This window comes from Gobio gobio (genome assembly GCF_949357685.1).
Source record: "Gobio gobio genome assembly, chromosome: 14".
Taxonomy (NCBI): domain Eukaryota; kingdom Metazoa; phylum Chordata; class Actinopteri; order Cypriniformes; family Gobionidae; genus Gobio; species Gobio gobio.
The window spans coordinates 44,934,797-44,960,510 of NC_137107.1; the positions used below are offsets into that span (position 1 = coordinate 44,934,797).

Sequence of the window (25,714 nt, forward strand, 5' to 3'; positions counted from 1 at the left end):
ATTATTATTATTATTATTAGTGGTGCTTGCAAAACATCGCTATTGTTCTCTTGCGTACTTCTTCTTCTTCTTCTTCTTCTTCTTCTTCTTCCACACAAAACATTGACGCACTCCTCCTTTTTTACGTAGAAATCTAAAAAAGCCTGAATAAATAAATAAATATATAAATAAATAAATATACATAGAAAAGCAAAAACAAAAATAAATAATTATTTATACATTTATTTCCTTATTTATGTATATATTTATTTTCTCCACATGTATTTGTTTATTTATTATTTTATTTATTTATTTATACATTTATTTATTCCTATTTATTTCCACATGTATTCCTTTCTACATTTATTTATTTATACATTTATTTATTTACATGTATGTACTTCTACATTTATTTATTTCTATGTTTCTTTATCTTTACATTTCTTTTTCCGTAGGGTAATGAGGTGGGCGTGGTTTACCTCAGACATAGCAATCGAGCTCAGAGTAAGCGAGGGCGAAGCGTTGAGGCCACAGTGACACCTTGTGGTGTGGCCGAAATACAATAAGTATAGCTTACTGACGATACTGTCTGTGATGAATGACTTGGGCCCTGTCCCACATGGCACACTTCATGTGCACTTTCGGTCTTGTGGACTTACAATGGCCGCTGCGTGCGTGTGTCCGTTAAGTCCAAGAGACCGCAGGGTGTCCCATTTGTCATTTTAGGTCTCAGAAGGGAGCTTGTGAGCACCCCCTTTGCGGTCGATATGCGCCCTCGATGCACACTCTGCTGAGCCTGCACTGGTAGTCTTCCCGGCAGTCAAAGCGGCATTACTTCGTGAAAGTGCGGACTCAGAGGAAGACCATGAGGGTTTAGGGTGCCATTTGGGACAGGGACATTGATAAGTATACGGCCAAAATGTGTCTGATGACATTGCACACCAGTTACGCTCGTCAGACATAGCGTAAGCATTTTGAACTGCGAGAGGCGCTACACTTTTTCTGTAAATTGAATACGGAAGGCGATCGGCCGGAAGCTAGATAATTTACTTTATAAAGTTTTAAATATGGATATTTTTCTTACACAAATGCATCGCTTTGCTTCATAAGGCCTTTATTAACCCCCCGGAGCCGTGTGGAGAAGTTATATGATGGATAGATGCACTTTTATGGACTTCAAAAACGATGCAACAAGTCACTGCCATTATAAAGCTTGAATTAGCCAAGATTTTTTAATATAACTCCGATTTTTATTTCTCTAAAAGGCAAAGTATTTGTCTAAAAGAAGAATTTCATATACACCTAGGCTGACTTGTGGGTGAGTAAATCATGGGCTAATTTTCATTTTTGGGTGAACTATCCCTTTAGGTTTGGATTTTCTTTTTTCACGTCTATTCTCAAAAACGGGGGGTGACAGCTAAGGGGATAAACTTCAAGCATTTAAAACTACTTCAAACATTCTGGTTTGCTTTTTTCAAACCAACTGAAATTTTGTCAACGAACTTTACTCATCTAGTTTATGTATTTATTATTATTATCACACACACTTAGAAGCGGAACTAAAGTTGCAGCAGCGTTTCGCTGTCGGGACGTAAATATCAGCGTGCCAAGGAAAAACGTGAGAAGGCTAATCTTACAGCTAATCTTAATGTGGTTATCTATTGTTTTCATTCTCTCTATTTGATTACCGATTACATTTAAGGCACACAAAATCATTATAAAATAGGGCTGTATGTGATTACTGATGTGTTTATTTATTGCCGTTTCGCTGTGATAAAAGTTAATGATGTTAGTAGGTTTCTTACAGTAGATATTAATAAAAGGTTATTGATCACATAAAGTTAGTACGGTACTGAGCACACACACACACATATATCGTATGTGGTTGTGTATTTTATTGCATACTGTCATTTATTGAATGATTGATTGAATTAGAGTACTTTTCTTCCATATTTTCCTAGGAAAATGAGTGTTTCCTCCCCAGTTGAGCACCTGGGTTGGAGCTTCAGCCTCAATAGGATATGAAATCCCTGGTATTGCTTTCATATCTCATAGGATGACTGGGAAATGTATCAGAAAAAAATGTATCAGTTTATTATTGACTGTGAATGAAGCTGTCTCTCGCCCTTCATCCCCAGAGGTTTCATTGGATCTGCCTCCTCCTCCTCTCGGTGTGTCTGCTGCTATGGTACAGTCATGTGATGAGGACTGGGCTTGCCATGAAAACAGGTGTCCGTGGTTACACGAGGGTTCATCCCAACACTCGCTCAAGTTCATATGTAAGTTGTATTCCACCTTTGAGCCGTTATACAATTCAATTTAAAACTATACACATGCTTTTGTTCATACACTCTCAGAAAAAAAGGTACAAAATCTATCACTGGGGCGGTACCTTTTCAAAAGGTACCTAAAAGGTGCATATCAGTACCTTAAAAGTACATATTAGTACCTAAAAAGTACCTTTTTAAAAAAAAAATATTGTTGTTTTGTTATCTTTTACACACAAAATGACGAAGACAAACATTCAGCCATTACAACAGTAAGTAAAATCAAAATAACATTAAAAAATAAAATAAAAGAATAAAAAATATATAATAATTAAAATATATATAAAATATAATACAAATTAATAATTAAAACTGGTCAGTTACACTGAAGTGTAAATTACAGATACAGAAAAAATTATTTGAGACAAATATTTGCTTCAGAATATATGCAAGACTATACATGTACTACAAATGATGTAAAAGAAAGATATCCATACAAAAATCTTGACATTCAAACCAGTAAAACAGTGCTGAAAGAAGTCTACGACAGTTAGAGAAGAGGCAATTATAACCAAAACAAGGAACCATAAATACAACTGTAAACATAAAAGTAATAATGAAGTATAAAGAAAAGAACAAGTAAAACAAACAACAACAAAAAAAGCAATAAAACCAGAGTGTGTGTGGGGTGTGGGGGAATCTCCTTAATTCAAATCAGTAGACCTTTGAGCTTCTCCAAAGTTTGAGCCCAGAGTCTGATGGTGTCCTCTCTTGCACCGTGAATGCGTGCAGTGGACAATTCGAGATATACCACATCTATAAATGTGAGAACCCAATATTGCTTATTCTTTTGTACTTTTTTTCTGAGAGTGTATAATGTATTTTTCTGACTTCAGTTGCTGGACTTCCGCTGCGGCCGCTGTGCCGTGGTGTCCAGTTCCGGGCAGATGCTGGGCGGTGGACGGGGTCAAGAGATCGACCAGCAGGACTGTGTGATCCGGATGAACGCAGCGCCCACCGTGGGATACGTGGCTGATGTGGGGAACAGGACCAGCCTGCGCGTCGTCTCCCACACCAGCGTGCCACACCTGCTGCGCCAGCAGGGGTATTTCTTCAGGCGAGAGGCAGAAACTAGATACATCATCTGGGGCCCTGAGAAAAACATGAGGCAGGATGGAAAGGGGAAAACCTTTAATGCACTAGTGATGCTGGCCAAGAAGTATCCACACACACACATCTACACCGTCACCAGAGAAAAGGTTCAGTACTGTGACGGCGTGTTTCAAAACGAAACAGGCAAAAACAGGTAATTTTTTCTCTATTATATCATGTAAAAGAGTTTTGGATTATCATTTTATTAAATGGCGTGATCTCTTTGTCTCTCTCAGGATGAAATCAGGGGCTTTTCTCAGTACAGGGTTTTTTACCATGATTTTGGCTCTCGAGGTGTGTGACAGTGTTCTGGTTTATGGAATGATTGACGGCTCTTACTGCAGGTGAGTTCAGTTGTTTGAGTTTCATTTTTAGGAAAATCAACACAATTAAAATAAAACATCAAAAGGTAGAGTAATTATGGTTACATTTTATTTTCAGGTGATGTAGTTACATTGTACTTACTGAGTAATATTAACATGTTTTTACTATATAGTTACAGTTAGAGTTAGGGTATGGTTTAGGGTTAGTTACTTTAATTATGCATAATTTACTGTTATTACTATAGTAAGTACATATAGTAACATGCAACTAACTACATCACCCATAGAGTGTTACCGTCATTTATGTATATACAGTTGCATCTCACCTGTACAGAAACCAATTTCAGGATTACTGGACTTGTTTACAGTTTTTACACTTGTGTATTTAAAGCTCAATATATTATATAATCAATAGATTTATAGTGAATATAAATTAAATTATGATATAGATATATATATATATATATATATATATATATATATATATATATATATATATATATATATATATATATATATATATATATATATATATATATATATATATATATATATATATATAGATGCACAATTATTTAAACTTAAACTTGATAATTATTCAGTTATTTTCCTCACCCGTACAGAAAACATTTTACAGAATTAATGTACAGTAGAATTTACACTTATGTGTGTATTTATATGTTTTTATAATGATAATTACTAAATTATTGTAATTAATTATGTACAGCTCAATATGCTATGTAATTGATAGAATATCGATAGAATCGATAGTGAATATTAATCGAATTATGATGTGTACATATATTATAGGCACAATTATTTTGAATTAATATCCTAATGATTAGATTAAATTAATGTAATTCATTATGTATTTTTTCACAAACAACTTCCTCACCTGTACAGAAAACTTTTTACAGAATTTATGTACAGTAGAATTTACCCTTGTGTATTTATATGTTTTATATGGCGACATGTATGTAGATAGAAATGGCTAATTATATAACTATACATTATATAAGGTAGTTACATAGTTATGTATATTATATTGCATTTCTGTCAATAGATCCTCATAAATACACACTGCACCTTTAAGATATTTCTTTCAAAACATTAACAAATTGTAATTATTCATAACTTTTGTCTGCCAGTGTATTTATGCATATTTTGTCACAAAGTTCCAATTCACATCCTGTGGGCTTGAATAGGACAATGAATGTCAACAAAATATCTAAGCTTTCCTGCATTCTTGCAGGTTATTTTAAAAATAAATAAATAAAAGGTATTTCTCATCATAATGCAGTCCACTGAGTTCTCTGCTTTGGCTTGATTATAGTCTCGCCAACCACTCGTCCGTGCCGTACCACTACTACGAGCCGTCCCGTCTGGACGAGTGCAGGATGTACCGCGCTCATGAACACGCAAAGAAGGGCGGCCATCGCTTCATCACGGAGAAACTCATTTACAGCCGCTGGGCGTCTCAGGGGAAACTACGGTTTGTTTACCCACCCTGGTCACCATAGTAACATCGAGTCTGGCTTTGTGTAAAGGTGTACGTTAAGTCAGGCAAACATTTCTCCTCACAATGTAAGTTTATGCTCATATCAGAAACCACTGTGGTGCCTTTAGTGTGTAAATCAGCTTGGCTTTTAAATCATGATGCTTTGTTTTATATGGTGCGATTTTATTTATTCTGTCTTAAGCCCAATTCAGACAGTAATGGTTTCTCACGTGGACGTCTGTAAAATAAATTTGTATGGTAGGCCTACGGTACGATTTATTCTCTGTGGAGGAGCGAGTTTTGTGATCCTACGAACCCGGGAACGCGCGATAACGTGGTTAGTCGCATGATTGTCTGCTGTATGGGATTAAATTCTTGCCGAAAGTATTGCGGTCACGGATCAAAAAATAATAAGTGTGAATCAAACATTTTAAAACACGTAAAAAATATATTGCCCAAACTGAAGAAAATAATGCAAAATGATCAGAATAGCAAAAACGTGGTCAATGATCAAATTAAAATAGGCGTGAAAAAAAAAAAAAAAAAATTACAAGCATGAATCAAAACTTTAAGCAGATTAAAAATGATATTGCACAAATCTTAAACTTATGTTTATGTGTCCTTAAAAGTAGTTTTCCTTGTTTTTATTACTTTGTACATTTTCTGCTCACATTTGACTCTTTTGTATTTCTGCTCTTGATTTTCCAAATGTTACAGTTCAAGTTTCACGGGTAACTCTTAAGAACACATAAACATAAGTTTAAGATTTGTGCAAAATAATTTTTAATGTTTAAAGTTTTGATTCATGCTCATTTTTTTAAATGCTAAAATATAAAAATATTATTTTTTTATCCCTGAGGTCAACTTATGACGTTCGCGTGGTTTTTACATTCAGAAACATCATAATGAATAAGTAATAGGCTATTTTCTGCCTTGGTTTTGAGGTGCTCTGAAGAAACGGTCAGTTTTGATGGGCGTGCCGCACTGAAGACTTGGAAGTAAATGCCCACGGCTAGGATTGGATAAGATTTGCATATTTAATGAGCTTCAGCTCTCCTCAGTACATGTGGGGATTGTTTTTAAAGCGTCTGGAGAAACGCTCACAGGACTCGCGAAATGCCTTTATCAAACAAACACAATGATTCATCTCTCATCCACCCGCGATTGATTGGAATGTTATTTTTTTATTACTTGGCTCGCCCGATCAGTGAATATAACCGTACACATACACACACACGTGCGCGCGTGCAAGAAAGGAATGTTATTTCACTATTTAAGATAGCCCGTAGGCAGGCCGGTGATACGTTTTGGTAGCCTGTCTAAAAAACACATAACCCCGGGACGTTGGGCTTTTTAAAAAAAGTCAAGTCCGAGCCCTGACCCATAACGTTACAAGTCCGAGTCTGATCACGAATGAACCAATAACACCTCCAGCCTGCGACCGCGTGCTAAGGTATGTAATCAATAGATTTCAAACGATCTGTAACAATGTAATACTAACAAAAAAAACTTTTACTCACAAAAGTGTGTTGCACCGTTCCTGTCGGATCCAATATAGAAGGCACAGCATTGTGTTTTAATCTCAATATGTCTGCAAATCCAGTCTCGACCTGTATCTTGTTTACAATCGATTCTGCGGTGAAATGAAGCGAACAAACGCGTAATGTCTTACGCAAGTGAGCTGGAACCGGCATGTTTATTGCTCGGTAGCGCGACCTGTTTAGCTCCACGAGTCGGTGGTTGGGCTTGAGGTGGTGCTTCTGCATCCTATGACGTCAGTGGTCGACATATTCTGAGATCTCTCGTTTTCTGGGCCTGGTGTCTATAAAAGCTTTTCTTTGACTAACAAGGACGTTTTCAGCTCTGAAACTTACAGGATATTTTTATATCACGATTAACTTTTATATATCAAAGGCTCAAGGGAAAGTTGATTTCTCAATTCATCACCTCTTTAACATGTGTTTTTAATTATTTTTTGATCCATGACCGCAATACTTTCGGCGGGAATTTAATCCCACAGCTGTAGGCTAAATAAAATGTCATATGCTTGGATTAATAAGAATTAATTCATATTTATTTTAATAATAGGAAAATTCTATTTATTGAATTTGATAGTTAAATCTGCTGTTTGATAATAGGAAGACAGACGCTCTAGAGTTAAAATTGTTTTCTATTTTATCTCACATTGATGGATGTCATTTTAAAAATGTGGAAATGAGTGGAAATAAGTTAATACAGCCTCTTATTTACATGAGGTAAACATAAAGCTGCTTGGTTTATTTTTTTTACTGTATATAGTTGCTGCCATTTCAAAAGTTAAACGTTCTTATCTTCTCTTACTCTTTTGAGCGGTGATGAAATATTGTTCTTGTAAATACTTCCCAGCATTTAATAAAAGTGTACATCTTTAAAATGACAGGGAAGCACAACCGTTATCGCACAGTGCTCGACAGCGGTAAAAAAGGATTTAAACTGTGAATTTTTAATTGATCACATTACCACACGACCTTGGTGTTTGTCAAAAATCAGTTGGTAATTCGGCCGACATTCTGGATTCGGACGGCAATAAAATCACTGACTAGCCACTGAAAATGTTGAAAATACCTTACGACCTCATGAGAAACGATTTCCATTCGAATAGGGCTTTACACTTCATTTTGCATAGTTTTCATAATAAGCCTTTTGACTTTCAATAGTGTTTTATCATATGATTGAGAGTCTCAAAAATTGATTGTCAGATTGTTTGCCTTTTGTATGTTGGTCTGATCTCTGGTTTACTAATACCTCTTCTGTCAAACATAAATAATCGAATTGTCTTTCTCTCAAGTGACACGAGAGTTTGACTGTTTATGCATAGCGATGATCATAAATACAGACTCATGTCTGAATCTAGGGCCTGAAACTACCTTTTTGCCAATGACTGGTGACTACTTTACTAGCCATGAAACATAGATTAATCCTTATTAAAGTTACAAAAGTCTGTGCAGTCAAGAGCAAGGAGTGATTGTTCTTTGTCTTTTGTTGTTTGATTAACATTTAAAACAGACAGCAGCAGGGAAATTAGGCTGCTGTCACTTTGAGCTGCACGGATCCAATATACTGTTACACATGCATTTTCTTTCTCAGCTGTGATAGAAATGACTATGGATATTTGCCAAGACAGGCATTTTGACATCATTTTGTTTGAATATGTCTGTTCAAGCACAAGAAGACGTGAAAGAGAGCTCAGTTTAGTATTCGCACACTGATTTCTGGACGCGTGCTTCAGATGTTTGCGCAGAGAAAACTTGCCACACAGCTTGCAAGTCTTCTTGCACTAGAATATTTAAATTGGTAAGGCTCAAACTTTTTTGACGATGACGCGCTGGCCTGTCAACTGTCCTGAGCATCGTTCACATTTTGTTCATGTTCTCACAATTTTGTATTGTTAGAATCCATACAAATTTGACCGGCAAACTGGTGATTTACACCGTGCTCATTTTAGGCCATGTCTGAATCCATGCATTGATCTAGTACTGTAGACGACTGGTCTGCTGTAAACTGAAGCTCAGTTAGCAGTACTTTAAGATAACTAAATCCTTTATGCCAGTAATTTATAAAAGTGTTATTATCATCCATTTATTGGTAGGAATCTTGTACAACACTAGCATCAATATTTTTATTATCAACACTGTGATTTCTAACATTTCTGAGCAAAACAATGTTTTTAAGCACGCATTCTCATCTCCTCAACGAAAGGGTGATTCTGCGTCAAATTTCAGAAACTTCCCCAGCTCACATTTTTGATTTTGTTAATATTTTTTTCTGAAGAAAGACAAACATAAATTGTGATGAAAGCCAAAATATTAAATGTGACGGATGTATATTGACTGAGTAATCAACTATTTTGTCGAGAGGGGTCAAAATGACAGATTTTTACAGAAAAATGACTTTAGAAAGATGGCAGAATCATTATTTTATTTTTACACAGAGATTGGTAGGTCTATCAGTAAACTCTGTTGACTTGAGCAATCTTTGTTGCATTATATGCCAACGGTGACCGTTCAAAAACGCAAAAAAATGCTAGTTTGCATGCCTGTAACTCAAGAAGTATTAAAGATCTCTTAATATCCTTTTAGATTCTGGTTTTCTTTTGGTATCTTCATTTTGAAATCCCTATATGGTTTAATTCCTATAACATATTGAGATATTGGGATGTCAGTATGGCTCCAAGAATAAGTTGTAAATGTAAAAGGATATTGAGAGATCTTTAATACTTCTTGAGTGACAGGCGCGCAAACTTTGGAAACATAATGGTAACACTTTACATTAAGGTTCCCTTTGTGATGGGTTTATAAAGGTGTTTGTTAATGACTAATAACTCATTTATAAATGCATTGTAAATCATTAATAAGCAGTTATAACTGCATGAATAAAAAGAGTGACTAATGCAATGCCTGCCAAATAGTGAGCCATTTTTAACTTGCATGTTATAAATGCTTAATAAATGTATTTATTCACACTTATTTAACTCAATACCAGATTCCTGATTCCTGAAGTGAAGGTTTCCACTTTACATTAAGGTTCACTTTCACATATCTCATCGACATCAAGTTATCGTTGTACTCTTGTTTTTTGTTGTTGTTTTTTTTTTCAAAATACAGTTTGATAATTTCATCTTGATAAACAAGAAATACGCTTTATACATTGCTGTGGATAGGCATCATGAGCTTTTTGTGGAATATCATGGGTAAGACAGTAACCTCTGGTAAGGAACATTTTAAGAAAAGTAGAGGATAGAGTAATGAGAACCACAAATACAACACTTCAGTCTTACTATGATAGTCTATTTTTTGCTGCATCATGATCAGGAATCTGGTATTGAGTTAAATAAGTGTGAATAAATACATTTATTAAGCATTTATAACATGTGAGTTAAATGGCTCACTATTTGGCAGGCATTGCGTTAGTCACTCTTTTTATTCATGCAGTTATAACTGCTTATTAACGATCTGTAATACATTTGTAAATGAGTTATTAGTCATTAACAAACACCTTTATAAACGCTTTACAAAGGGAACCTTAATGTAAAGTGTTACCAAAATTATATTTATGGACCGGTTTCAAAACAATATGTTCAATCTAGACATTCCTCTTTAAAAGAAAAAAGTATCAGCTGTATGCAAAGTGACCCATGTTTGGTTTTTGACCCCTGAAAAAGTGCAACAATACTCATAGAGCCATGTTGAGATAACAATATCTCTTGAATTAAACCATATAGGGCCTTAAAAATGAAGATAACAAAAGAAAAGTTTGTTAAAAACCAACATCTAAAAGCACATTAAGAGATCTTTAATGCTCCTTAAGTTACAGGCATTCAAACTTGAGACAAAAAACACAAGAACTGCTATTTTCCCATTTTTGAACGGTCACCGACTGCATATAATGCAACAAAGATTGCTCAAGTCAACAGAGTTTACTGATAGACCTACCAATCTCTGTGTAAAAATAAAATAATGATGCTGCCATCTTTCTAAAGTCATTTTTACACTACTGTAATCTGGCTCCAAATTTCAGGTGAAAACTGTCATTTTGACCCCCCCTCTACAAAACATCGGGTAAGTCAATATTCATCCTTGACATTTAATATTTTGGCATGTAATATAATGTATGTCTTTCACCAGAAAATAAATGATCAAAATAAAAAAAATTAGCCGAGAACCTCTGGTTGAATGACCCAAAAGTATTTACATATAAAAATTTAAAAAAAACTGTGCTTTCATTTCAACGTTTGCTTTCATTGCACATTTTTATGTTTATTATTATGCGTGTGTGTGTGTGTTTAGAGTGTATTATAGAGAATGTGCTTGTTTAGCCACTAAAATGCAAATGTAACGAACATCAGCTCTTATGGTGACTGTATGTACATGTATGTTCATATCTGTGCATAAATACTGTCTGCAAATTATTTCCACTATTTTATCATTTGCCACAATCACAACCTAACCCAAGAGTGTTCATCTCTATTTTTATGTGAGGATTTTCAGTAAAGCTGAAAGAAAAAGTTACCATGCTTTTTATGATTATATACGTTTATTTTTGTATTTAGTTCAAGATGAAAGCTGCAAAATGTTACTGGATCCATATGGTACTATTTTCAATATTCTAATATTTGCATGTGTTCTCTGAAGACTGTCTTAACACTGTTTATCTATTAACCAGAGAGAATGTAACTGTGTGAATATATAACAGAGGTCTTATAATGTGTATTTTTTTATGTTGCGTCATCTTTTTTCTGCTATGTATACTCTGCCTAATATGAGTTATGTGCTTCCAGTGGACATTATAAAATGACTTGTGTTTAAAAAATAATCAATTTGTTCTCAAAAAAGTGTGTTTTTAAATTCAAGGGATTCTTCTTACACACTGTGGTTCCAGCTATTTGTGTGTGATTCAGCTGAAGTCATCTGTGAGGAATCAGACTTGATATATATCTGACATTTACATTTGCAGTTATTAAACTAAGAATCGTGATCTAAAGTGTATGTGGTCTGTTTTGTTTTTATGTATTAATTGTTGTTGGGTTTTTTTATGTCCAAGACATTAATAGTAATAGTATAGCCTGTCACGTAGTATTTTATATGTACATTCTTAATATAATTTACTATAATATATAAATATAATTTTTTTTTTTCACAAAATATGGGAAAACACAGTAGAAAACGGGGTAAAGAGGTCATCCATCATTCAACAAAGAGCGAGCGTGTGGGACTGTTTTGATTGGTCGATTTGGCGCTGACGTTATGAGCGTCTGGCGCGTCGCGTCTTCAGGACTGTAAACTCGGTCTGCGGCGCATGCGCACATGATCCTTCGCCGGAGAATATTATGGGCCAGCGGAAGGGCTGATGGTGATGATGATGCTGCGCGGAGACAACAACATCCAGAATAAAACCAAGACGCATCGGTAAGAACCGCGTTCAACCGCCATCGTTCATTGTCTAAGAGCTCAAAGATGTGACGAGCCGTCAATCGGTTTATTCTGCAGATCAGACGCGTTAACCAGGCGGGCATGAGCTCGCGCGCACCAGCATCACCGGCGGACACACACGGCATTATTATGATGATGAAGATGTGTGTTCTCATCAATGCATGCATGAATATCATTTTGTTTGACAATACTGTCATTCTGTACACATATGTGTTTATTTCTGGTGAATGGCCATTACAGGTTTAAGTTACAGAGGCCCTGGAGGTATAATAGATTTTAAAATATTTGTTGCTTTATGCTGTTCCGACCAAAACATTGGATTTTTGCTCATCTCTTCCCATTATAATTTTATCCATATTTAAATGACGGGGTTTAAAGGTGTCAGGTTCCTATAATTGAATGGGTGTTTAAATAATAAATAGTCTGGACAAGCTGTTTTATTTGCATTTGGTTCCTGTTTCAATAAATCACCATGGCTTGTGTCAATCAAACACCCTTATGGGAAATGGGCCTCTGCATCAGCACTGCATGTTATTTTTGAATATATTTTTTAATCAAATTGGTATATTGTTACACACATGTTGTACATGTAGAAAACGGATCATGTTTCTCTCTCTCTCTAGGCATGAGAACTGCTGAAAGCTAGAAGAAGGGAAGCAGGAGAATGACACTGCAGATTGTAGATAAAGTGAGTAGAAGAAAAACCCATAAAAATATATTTTACAATAATATACACTACACTGTAAAAACTAAAATATTTAAAAAGTAAGTTACCTGGTTGCCTTAAAATTTTGAGTTCATTGAAATTAAAAATTTGAGTTAATACAATGAACATTTGAGAATCGACATCACCCTTTATTCAAATATTATTAAAAGATTTTGTAAGCATATTGCGTAATTGTGTGTTTTATTTGTGATATATGTGCTATTTTCATGATTTATCACAACATTTTTTATTTATTTATGTGATACAATAATATTTTGAGTTTCTATTTATTAAACCAATTTTCTTCATTGTATTAACTAAAATTTTTAATTTCAATGAACTCAAATTTAAGTCAACTGGGTTACTTACTTTTTTAAGTTAAACCAACAATATTTTTTTACAGTGTACCGGGCAAAAGTTTGGAATAATTGCAATTTAAAAAATAAAATAAAAGTTTTTGAAAATAATAATTTACACTTTAAAATATAATAAAATTGTTCTTTTGAAATTGTAATAATACAGTATTGAAAATATAAGCAGCCTTAATGAGACTTCTTTCAAAAACATATTCCAATATATATACACAGTCAAACCAAAAATGATTCAGACGCCAGATATAATTTTTTACTAGTGGGTGCAGGACACTATAATTCATTTATGTAAGTGAGGATAGCAAAATAAAGTAAACTGTGACACATTGTACCCAAACTACCCTCAACTACCAGTCAAATTGATAAACATTTGGGATCCACATTATTCAGACACTTTGACCTGACCATGTTTTGCTTCAGTGTTTTTTACACCACAGACTGAACAAAATGAAGCATTGCTTTGTCATTGGTTGACCTAAATTGGTATTATCCAATTGTGTACTTAAATTTAACAGCTGATTGGTTGATTGTAGTCCATTACATAGCTTTCTATTAGAGTTATATGACATACCAAGATGAATTTGTTCTTCTTGTCATATTTTATTCGGAGTTGTCACGATTCACCAGTGAGAGTGCCCGTGATTACCACTCCACCCCGGATTATTGCCATACCATCAAAGACTACATTACCCATAATCCTTTGCCCGGACTCATCAGCACTCATTGTTTACACCTGTGTCTCATTTACCTCATTACCATGCCTATTTATACCATGTTCACTCTGTCATTCACTGCAAAGTCTTGTTTAGCGGTCTCCCTGGTTTCTTGTCTGTCGGTTTTTGGGTTGCCTGCCTGTTTTTGGATTACTCTTTTGCCCGTGTTCCCTGCCTTGTTGTGTTTGTTTGTTTGTTTGGACTGCCTGCCTGTGTTTTGACCTTGCCTGAACTCTTGACTACGATTGTGGATTACCCTTTCAATAAAGCTGCGTTTGGATTCTCATCTTCTGTCTCAGAGCAGTTCCGTTACAGGAGTGTCTATTCACACCAAGTGTAAATATTGTGCCTTGTTGGCAAGTGCTATTCGCACTAGCTCTGCCTAATACTGTGTTCACACCAAACGCGAATAGAGTGTCAAAATCGCGTCTACCGCATCTAGTTGGACGCCTGAACATTTTGAATCCCTTCGCGCATCCACAGCGAATTGGACACGCATATAAATTGAGCATTTGAAGCAAAATAGACGCACGTTCAAGGCGCTTCAGGAGAAATATGTCATAAAACACCACTCTGCCTCTTTTCATTAAAAATATATATTAAGCATTAATAGCCACACAAATGTGGTCCAGGCAACTCCTACATTATCTTCACTGCATGTATATTTAAATATCCTTAAAAAATAAAGATATGAAACTTCTCTTTGCCCTCAGCCAAAACGATTTGGCAGACAACACATTATAGATTCATGAGACCAAAGCTCGCCCGTTAGATCCACACAAGACGAACCACTACAGGACATCTGAGCCGGCGGCAAACGTCAGAAGGACTGGCCGAGGAAAGGCTGCTCTCGCTGGGGTTAATGAGCGCTGAGCGCCCGGTGATCACCTGGATCTCACAACTCCAAAAACACAAGATTATTTTTTTTAAAATAGGCGCTCTCTTTATAAATAAACCACAGATTTGAGCTTTAAACAACTACATTCTCACCTGAAAAAGTCTTAAAACTACCTTTTGTGACACAATAGTAGTATTTTAAAATTATGCAGGGTTTCTCATCACGTCACTTTACCACATGTCAGCAGCAAGCAGGCTCCTGATTGGTTAACGCGGTGCGAATTGACGGCAAAGTAAAAAAAAAATCAACTCAGGCGTCAGACGCAAATTTGCTTCAAATGCGTGAATGCACAAAAAGTACCACTCGCGCAAGATGCTCAATTCGCGTCAAATTCACGCGAACTGGACGCACGCGCGAATGAGGTGGAATTGCGTCCGTCGCGCCACGCAAAACGCGTCTATCACGCCGCAGGACCTCTAGACGTGCGTCAACGCGCCTTTCCATTGACTTAACATTGAAATCACTCGCTCCTGACGCTCTATTCGCATTCGGTGTGAACGCAGCATTACAATGCCTGTTTGGGAAAAACAAGATAAAAAAAATAACAGGCGTAATTCAACGTTTTCAGTGGTGTAGTCAATAAAGCGTAAGGCTTAAAGGTGGAGTAAGTGATTTCTGGTAACCGATGTTGATTTAAAATCACCAAAACAAACACGCCCCTATTTTAATAGCTCCGCCCCACACATACGTAACCCAGGCAACGACTATGGCGGAATCTGCTGTGCTAGCCGGCCAAGGGTATGATGTCATCAATAAGTGAAAGCAATGTGTGTTACTATGGTAATCCAGGCCGAATGTTCAGTGAAAAAGTCATCCCTTATATCCCAAAAACACAAACATAGTTCTCATGAACAACCCGATAGCACGAGCACGACAGTCCGACTAACCAACACATTACAATTATGACCAGATTAGAGGGATATATCAATCACGAGGGGAACCAAAGGAAACAAACATAAATTCCTAATATTTTGTCTTACTTTTTGGATACACTGCGAGCTGATGCTTGAAACAAACAGTGGTTTATAGGATTTGGGAATGAATGGGTCTTTATCATCGCTGAAGTGAACGACGATACGATCGCAAATGGACAAACAAGTCAACATGACACACGAGCATATTCAAGCAAAAACCAGCATATACAAAACAAAACCAATGTAACTCGCCAATCGAGAAGAAATAAAGCAACCTCGGCCTTCAGTTCTCTCCAGCGCTGGAAAGCTGATCGTAAGCCTTCTTTTGTTCCACAGACATCTTCCACATGTGCTTTTTATCTGCCATCTCTCTCTTTCTGTCGTCGCTCGGCTAATGTCCGTCGTGTGTCGTGTCTTTTGAATAATGACGTGCACTGAGCACTCTCTTCTCCCTGTCATTAGTAGACACGCCCCTTACTGCTGATTGGCCATAAGTTTGTTTAGGAACTCGGCCTAAGACACTTCGAAATACCACCTACCCCACCTTTAAAGATCTCTAGGTTTTAACGTGATCGACCTGGGTTCGAATCCGCATTTTGCAGAGCTCGCTCTTCTCTCTTGTCCTATCAAACATCACATCGGAAAGGCATTTACTTTCAATAAAAATGAAGAAAATGTCTAAAATTGGAAATAAAGTGCCTAATGAAATGTTTAATAAAAGCATTTATTGGGTAGGGTTAGGGGTCGGTCTAGGGAGGGCTTTTATTTTCCCATTAAGGCGGCATCCTTTTACTAATTTTAATAAATATAATCATTTACACTCTGTTATTATTGCATCCTGTTAATGTACAATAATACTGAGGTGCAAATCTGTATCTGTCTAAATAAAGTATAAATAGCATCTAATTACTATTTACACATTTTGCAAAGAACTGCTTTTACATGGTGTGAATAGAATATATCACTATTTTCAATTAGTATGCTATTTGACTTAGTAAATAGCATATACAGCTATTTGCACTTAGTGTAAATATCATCTATCACTAAGACAATTTTATTTTCATTGAGTGCAAATAGCCACTGCCAATTTTATTACCATTTTATAGCCAATAAACTGTGATAATGTGAAAGGTGTTTGAATACATTTTGGTTTGACTGTGTGTATACAGTTGAAGTGATAGCGTTTGTGTTTGTTTTACTCAGCAATGGCAGCAGGGGCAGCGGATGATGATTTATGGGACGGTCTTCCTCATCATGACCCTCCTCATCCTCTACAGCTCAAACAGCTCAGCTGATCTTTCCAGCCCCTTTAAGGTCACAGAGTTTCACCACAAGGTCAGAAACACCAACCTCAAGAAATGGGCTGGGAAAGAGGGATACCTTCCTGTTTACGGCAACAAGGTGATCAACTTTTTATTACAAGTCATCAAATTCCTGTTTATATGGCAGACACATTATATGTGTGTCGTTCTGGACAGTATACACTCTAAAAATTGCTGGGTTAAAAATAACTCAAGTTGGGTTGAAAATGGACTAACCCAGTGATTGGGTTGTTTTAACCCAGCGATTGGATTGTTTTAAGCAAACATTTGCCCAACGTCAACATTTAACATCAACCCAAATGCTGGGTTAGTCCATTTTCAACCCAACTTGGGTTATTTTTAAACCCAGCCTTTTTTTAGAGTGTATATCTACACTGAGAAAATAATGGTGTAGCTACTGAAATTTTGAAATAGAAAAACTAAATATCTTAAACCTTTAAAAACGTAAACCTTCAAATGACAAAATATTGTGAAAATATAAGGAAATGCATTTCTAATCATTTCTAGTACATTTTGGGTGAATGCAATATGTAAACAATAAAACATAATTTCGACTATATAAAGATATTTATCTATATTAGCATTTTTTGCTAGATGGAATTTTTTAAGCATTTTTTTTTTATCCTAAAATACATTTTGGGTGAATAAAAAATGCATTTATATTTTATATATTTTGGACAAAATTTTATATATTTTTTATATATTTTATATTTTACATATATTTGTAAATATATTTACATAAAACAATTATTAAAACAAATGGCCAAAAATATGTTAGTAAATATAAGCAAGTAAACTAATTTAAACATTTTATTATTTAAATATATGTTAACATATAAATATATAACATATAAATATATTGTTATATTAAATCTATATTAGCATTTTTGTATATTTTGAAAAATATTTTTGCAGGATGGAATTTTTTGGAAGCATTTTTGTGTATATTAAAATGCATTTTGGGTGAATGCAAAATGTAATAAAACAAGAATTTGGACAATATAAATATATTTACATTGAAAATATATTTAAAAATGGCAACAAAAAAAGAAATATGAGAAAATATAAATAAGTAAAGTTATTGAAGAATTTTATATAAATATATTTAAACTATATTACTTTTTGGTGAATCTTAAAATACATTTTGGATGAATGCAATATATATATATTATATTTTGCACAACATAAATATATTTAAATTGAAAATATATAAAAAAATATATGAGGAAATTTAAGTACAATTATAATTTTAATATATTTTAACATCTAGGTATATTAGAATTTTTTTTAAAGATTTTTTAATCTTAAAATACAATTTTGTATTTTTGATCTTTTGGACAATATAAATATAGTAACATTGAAAATATATTTTAAAAATGTAAATATAAGTAAAGTTATTGAAACTTTTTATATACATATATTTTAAGCTCTATATTAGCATTTTTCTCTGTTTTGAAATATATAATTTTTGCTGGATGGAATTTTTGTAGCAGTTTTGTATATTTTCTAATCTTAAAATACATTTTGTGTGAATGCAACAAGGTTTGGACAATATAAATGAACAATATAAATATATTGACATTGAAAATATATGTAAAAAGTTGTCAAAAAATATGAGAAATTAGTACATTTTGAAAATTTGTACGTCAATTTATATAATCTATATTAGCCTTTTTATATATTTTGAAATATATCTTTTTGCTAGATGTAAAAATTTGCACTCGAATTCTTTCTGGAATAAATGAGTTGCTGAACTGTTGTTTCAGAGCATGAGCCTGCGCTGCCATCACTGTGCATTAGTGACCAGCTCTAGTCACGTGTTGGGGACTCACGCCGGGGACGAGATCGACCGTACGGAGTGTGTCATCCGCATGAACGACGCTCCGACCTCCGGGTACGCATCAGACGTAGGGAACCGGACCAGTGTGCGCGTCGTGGCTCATTCCAGCGTATTCCGGGTGGTGCGCAAACCTGCGGAGTTCCTCAATCACTCAGAAAGCCCTGCCATCATATTCTGGGGCCCGTCGTCAAAAATCGGACGCGACGCAAAGGGAACTCTGTACCGGCTCATCCAGAGAGTCAGTTTGACCTACAGGAACATGACGTTCTTCGTCATCTCGCCAAGCAAAATGCAGAAGTTTGACACACTCTTTCAGAAAGAGACCGGCCGAGACAGGTAAACACTTTATTTATTTATTCAATGTTTTATTTCATTGTTTTAATGCAACTGTCACACTCATAATATTTGCTGTAGGGCTGGGCTGTATGACCAAAACGTTTTTTTCCCCCCAAATATTTTGATATCGAAATCACAAAATTAATTTCATACCATTAATTGGGAAGGAAATTTATTCCACGTGTTTATTAGACCTCAAACATAATAAACATAATTTGTTTGTTTTAGATAAAAATGTATTTATCTATATTAGCATTTGTGTATATTCTGAAATATATTTTGTATATTTTATAATCTTAAAATACATTTTGGGTGAATGCAATTTTATTTATGCATACTTTTTGGCTATTTTTACACACATTTTTTTTTTTTATGCAAACAGACAAGGACAATATTTACAAATGAGAAATTAGATGAAAATTACATAGACCAACAAAACATACATTATGGTCAGTACGATTTGGGTATATGTGTGTGTGTGTGTGTGTGTGTGTGTGTGTGTGTGTGTGTGTGTGTGTGTGTGTGTGTGTGTGTGTGTGTGTGTGTGTGTGTATTTAAATGTATGTAAATATATGTATATGTATATATATATATATATATATATGGACAATATAAATATATTTAAATACATTGACACATATATTTACATACATTTAAATACACACACACACACACACACACACACACACACACACACACACACACACATATACCCAAATCGTACTGACCATAATGTATGTTTTGTTGGTCTATGTAATTTTCATCTAATTTCTCATTTGTAAATATTGTCCTTGTCTGTTTGCATAAAAAAAAAAAATGTGTGTAAAAATAGCCAAAAAGTATGCATGTAAACAAGTAAACTAATTAAAACATTTTATATAAATGTATTTTAACATCTTTATTAGCATTTTTGTATATTTTGAAAAATATTTTTGCTGGATGGATTTATTTTGGAAGCATTTTTGTATATTTTCTCATCTTAAAATACATGTTGGGAATACATTTTTATCACAATATTCATGTTAAAACATTAGTTGGGAAGGAAATTCATTCCACATGTTAATTAGACCTCAAGAATGAATGTAAACATAAGAAAAACATTGACAGCCAATCAGAATCCATCCTGATTTAAAGAGCTTGAGCATTTAAAGCGGCAGCGCACTAATAATAAACAGAACCATATTGTGCGTTTGAGTGAGTACTAATATAGTTATCGTTATAGTTATGTTTATAGTTATCGTTTCTGGTCTGGACGGGCCTTAATGAAATGAATTAATAGAACTTTAAAATGTAATCAATGTAATGTCACATTACATTACATTACATTACAATGTCAATGTAATGTAATCAAATGAAAATAAGCAATCATTAAAAACATTGCATTTTTAGTATCACTGATATAGTATTTCAATTTTTGCTCATATTTTTTATGAGATATTATTTTTACATTTTCCTGTTTTCATTTAAAAGTTTTAGTCATTTTGTTGTGTGTTTTGGTCATTTTTTATTATTATTTTAATATTTCTATATAGGTTTTGTTTTGAGTTTATTTAGTTATTTTAGTACTTCAACATAAACTAAACAAAAAAAGAGAAATGTTGCCTTGGAAACTGGCTGAAATAAAATTGTAATGTTTCAGAAAAAAAATTTATTTTATGGTTTTAAGTTAACGATAATATCCTTGCTAGATTACAACATGGTTGGAAAAATATCTATATTGTATTATACCCATTAATACAACCCCAAATCAGAAAAAGTTGGGACAGTATGGAAAACGCAAATAAAAAAAAAAGAAGTGATTTCTTAATTTACTTTGACTTGTATTTCATTGCAGACAATATGAACACAAAATATTTCATGTTTTGTCTGGTCAACTTCATGTCATTTGTAAATATGCATCCTTTCCTGTCATTCAGACCTGCAACACATTTCAAAAAAAGTTGGGACAGTAAAGCATTTACCACTTTGTAATGTTGCCATTCCTTTTCACAACACTTAAAAGACGTTTAGGGACTGAAGACACCAAGTGATGAAGTGTTTCAGGTGTAATTTTGTCCCATTCTTCCTGCAAACAAGTCTTAAGGTGGGCAACAGTACGGGGTCTTCATTGTCGCATTTTGCGCTTCAAAATGCGCCACACATTCTCTATTGGAGACAGGTCGGGACTGAGGCAGGCCAGTCAAGTACCCGTACCCTCTTCCTCCGCAGCCAGGACTTTGTAATGTGTGCAGAATGTGGTTTTGCATTGTCTTGTTGAAATATGCATGGACGTCCCTGGAAAAGATGTCTTCTTGAAGGCAGCATATTATGCTCCAAAATCTCTATGTACTTTTCAGCATTAATGGTGCCTTCACAGAAGTGCAAGTTACCTTTGCCAAGGGCACTGACACAACCCCATACCATGACAGACCCTGGCTTTTGGACTTGTTGCTGGTAACAGTCTGGATGATCCTTTTCTTCTTTGGTCCGGAGCACACGGCGTCCATTCCTCCCAAAAAATACCTGAAATACTGATTCATCTGACCACAGTACACGTTTCCACTGTGTGATGGTCCATCCCAGATGCCTCCGAGCCCAGAGAAGTCGACGGCGCTTCTGGACACTGTTAACATAGGGCTTCCTTTTGGCACAGTACAGTTTTAACTGGCATTTGTGGATGTAACTACGTATTGTGGTACTTGACAAAGGTTTGCCAAAGTAGTCCTGAGCCCATGTGGTGATATCGCTTATAGATGAATGACGATTCTTGATGCAGTGCCGCCTGAGGGATCGGAGATCACGGTTGTTCAGCTTAGGCTTGCGCCCTTGTCCTTTACGCACTGAAATTCCTCCAGATTCCTTGAATCTTTTAATTATGTTATGCACTGTTGAATGTGAAATATCCAAATCGCTTCCTATCTTTCTTTGAGGAACATTGTTTTTAAACATTTCAATAATTTTCCCACGTATTTGTTGGCAAACTGGCGATCCTCGGCCCATCTTTGCTCCTAAAGGATTAGACCTTTCTTGGATGCTGCTTTTGTACCAAATCATAATTACAATCACCTGTTTCAAATCACATCATTATTTAACCATTTTACCTCATTACTAGCCCTAAATTGCTCCTGTCCCAACTTTTTTGGAAATGTGTTGCAGGTCTGAATGACAGGAAAGGATGCATATTTACAAATGACATGAAGTTGACCAGACAAAACATGAACTATTTTGTGTTCATTTTGTCTGCAATGAAATACAAGTGAAGGTAAATTTAGAAATCACTTCTTTTTTTTTTTTTTTGCGTTTTCCATACTGTCCCAACTTTTTCTGATTTGGGGTTGTATAATAATATCACCCAGCCTTAATTTGTTCTATGTTGTGGCTGAACATTGTTTTGACTTCTATATTTTCGGTGTTTGTTCTTGTTTCCCGTTTTCACAGAAAAAAGTCTCAGTCCTGGTTAAGCACAGGCTGGTTTACCATGGTGATTGCCATAGAGATGTGCGACAACATAAAGGTTTATGGGATGGTGCCGCCAAACCATTGTGGGTAAGATGAAAGTTTTACTTTGGGAAACAGTAAACAATCAATTTCATCGTATCATTGTGATAAATAATTATTTTCATCCAAGTCGGAGCCAATGGCCTCATGGGCGGTGACCCGAGTTCGGGGACCTTTCTCGACCCTGTCCCCCTCTCTCTCCCACATCACTTCCTGTCAGGTCTCTATACTGTCCTATCTCAATAGAGTGCAACAGTTGGGTTTCGGAAGCAAAAACCTCCATTCATTTTCTCCATAGGTAAATTGATTTTTAACAATAACTTAGGAACCCTTAAAGACAGCCCTACTGTGAGGCGTGAGCCATCTTATTTTTTAAATAACAGTGTTTAACAGCAGAATCTGTGGTGAAAACTACATTACCCATGATGCTGTAGAGAAAATTCCACCAATCAGAGTGAAAAAGATCTCGTTAGCGCCACCCACTCCCATGAAGCACTGCGTCTTCCTACACTCTCAAAATACTTGCATATAAATGCACATTTTGGAATAAACTTAAAATATATTGTTTTTAATCAAGAGCGGTTTTAAATTTCTCCATCCTTTTTGATTATGCTGTTCACAATGCTTCATGGGATTGTAGTTCTTTCCCTCACTAAAGACGTTAAGTTCAGTCTTTTTTTATCCAATTTTCTTTTTTTCTTCAAATCAGTTTGTAATGTTGTGACTCATCTCGTTGCTGATTGGCTTGCGAAAAAGTGGGCGGACAGGCACTGTTGCTCTCTATAAAGGCAAAAACAATACAAATTTATATCAATAAAATACATTTTCCTGTCCTGTCTTCCCTGTAGGAGACACCCTCAGCCCAAACGAATGCCCTATCACTATTACAAACCCAGAGGTCCAGACGAGTGTGTGACGTACCTGCAGAACGAGAGGGGGCGCCGTGGATCACACCATCGCTTCATCACTGAGAAACAGGTGTTCGCACGCTGGGCCAAGCAGTACAACATCAGCTACGCCCACCCAACGTGGTGAGCAACAAAATACAACGCATCCAAGATGGCGGCTTTTGTAACTGGGTGACCTTCTGATCCAAAATGGCTACCATCATTTCAAATGCATTGCCTGCTCAGAAACTTATCCAGTATGGCTGCTGGTTTCTCTTTGATCTGGATTAGTAACTGAGCCAAAATGGAGGCCATTCAAGGATCCAGGAACAAGCCAAGGGCGGACGATCTTCGTTTTCCTTTGGAGATGATGGAACATTTATTGTCTTGAGCATGACGTTTTCGAAAACATCTACATGTTACTGCCATGAAGTTCTCCTACGCCTTCTCTTGTTCATTTCTCAGAGAATGGAGTGTCAGTTGCCAAATGAAAGATTCAGTTACATCTCGTGGTACAATCAACATATTTGAATGTTAATCATGTAAAAATGTCAGAATAGAAATGAGAGATGAAACAACTTTACAAGATTGTTTTATTTTGTAAATAAGCACTATGTAAATTATTATAAATATTTTTACAAGTTTATATGGTTTTAAAAAGCCCTAAACAAAACAATATTACAAAAAGACACTTTATAAACAACCAGGTAAAGGGTCGTTTTAAATCACAGTTTTCAGGAAAAACAGCACATTTTGTGTTTTTTTTTTTGGGGGGGGGATTAGGGGAGCTATTGGAATGAAAGTTATTCATGCCTTTATATCCAAGAACAATAACTATAACGATAACTATATCAGCGGATGATATCGTTCTGTTTATCGCTGCATTTTGTCGGCTTTCGCTTTAAATGCTCAAGCTCTTAAAAGCAGGATGGATTCTGATTGGCTGTCAAAGTTTTTATCGTTCATCAGCTGGAAAAAAAATCGCTTTGAACATGATTCAAACGATATTGTTTCTCTGTGCTGTTATCGTTATACATACATTTAGCATGATTTTTAGAACTATATCTTTATGGTTATTGTTATAGTTATCGTCATTGGTGTGAACGGGCCTTAAGTCATATGAACCAAATGTCAATGCCAAATTATGGTTCACATGCGAGCTTCATTAAAAAATGTCATTTTTCGCCCACAAAATCAAAGAAAAATCGATGAAACCCGGGCCTACAGTATCTAGGAGCATTCATATGTTTTGCATTATGACCCAGTACTCATTACTGAAATTGATTTCAATTGTATTCTGTAGGCATTTAGTTAATGAATCTGGAGCGCTGTCCTACTTAATTACAAGAAAGACAGATAGGGGGCTACATAAAGTGGATTATGTGAATTACTTCACATTCTTATATTCATATACATTTATTCTATTTTTGACTTTCCATTTCTTATTAAATCCTTTACATCACATTTTACAAATCCCCAATAGACACAATATCAGGTGATAAAAATGACTTCAGTTGTCAACATGTCACAAAAAACATTCAAAATGAAGTTAACAGGTTAACACGCTGGGATGAAATGTATAAAATGACTCGCTGTGAGTATAATTACTCGTATAATTAAAGGTAAATTGAGCAAATTTGTTATTTTCAGAAGTGTGTATCAAACTGGTAGCCCTTCACATTAATCGGTACCCAAGAAGTAGCCCTCAGTTTCAAAAAGGTTGGGGACCCCGGATGTAAAGTATAGATTGTTACACTGAATTTAATATATGCTGATTAAAAGAAAACTAGTGCTGGGAAATCGATTAATCGCATCCAAAATAAAAGTGTTTACATAATACATGCGTGTGTACTGTGTATAATTATGATGTATATATAAATACACACACATTCATGTATGCATTTAAGAAAATTTTTAGATTTATGTGTAAAATATTTATATACAAGATAAATTTATATATATATATATATATAAACTTGTCTTGTCCATATATTGTGATTTTTTAATTACTGTATTATGCGATGAGTGTTTAAACTATTAAAAATAATTTCCATTAATTGAAA

At 35.1% G+C, this 25,714-nt stretch overlaps 2 protein-coding genes across 5 annotated transcripts; both read left to right on the forward strand.

Annotated features, from left to right (window-relative positions):
* The first annotated feature begins 1,535 nt into the window (after nt 1-1,535).
* st6galnac4 (ST6 (alpha-N-acetyl-neuraminyl-2,3-beta-galactosyl-1,3)-N-acetylgalactosaminide alpha-2,6-sialyltransferase 4) lies at nt 1,536-5,750 on the forward strand. 4 transcript variants are annotated; one of them, XM_079834964.1, is made up of 6 exons: nt 1,536-1,597; nt 1,941-2,012; nt 2,118-2,258; nt 3,143-3,552; nt 3,635-3,742; nt 5,055-5,750. In XM_079834964.1, exons 2-6 carry the CDS (start codon nt 2,001-2,003, stop codon nt 5,239-5,241), a joined length of 858 nt encoding a protein of 285 aa, XP_079691090.1. In that variant the 5' UTR covers nt 1,536-1,597; nt 1,941-2,000; the 3' UTR covers nt 5,242-5,750. The 4 variants fall into 4 exon arrangements, with proteins under 4 accessions (XP_079691090.1, XP_079691091.1, XP_079691092.1 ...); XM_079834966.1 differs by having other exon boundaries at nt 1,583-1,629; XM_079834965.1 differs by having other exon boundaries at nt 1,568-2,012.
* Nucleotides 5,751-12,057: 6,307 nt separating this feature from the next.
* Nucleotides 12,058-25,486, forward strand: st6galnac6 (ST6 (alpha-N-acetyl-neuraminyl-2,3-beta-galactosyl-1,3)-N-acetylgalactosaminide alpha-2,6-sialyltransferase 6). The gene is made up of 6 exons (XM_079834071.1): nt 12,058-12,163; nt 12,811-12,875; nt 16,993-17,190; nt 18,878-19,287; nt 22,705-22,812; nt 23,613-25,486. The coding sequence occupies exons 2-6, from the start codon at nt 12,852-12,854 to the stop codon at nt 23,797-23,799; spliced, it is 927 nt and encodes a 308-aa protein (XP_079690197.1). The 5' UTR covers nt 12,058-12,163; nt 12,811-12,851; the 3' UTR covers nt 23,800-25,486.
* Nucleotides 25,487-25,714: the final 228 nt, after the last annotated feature.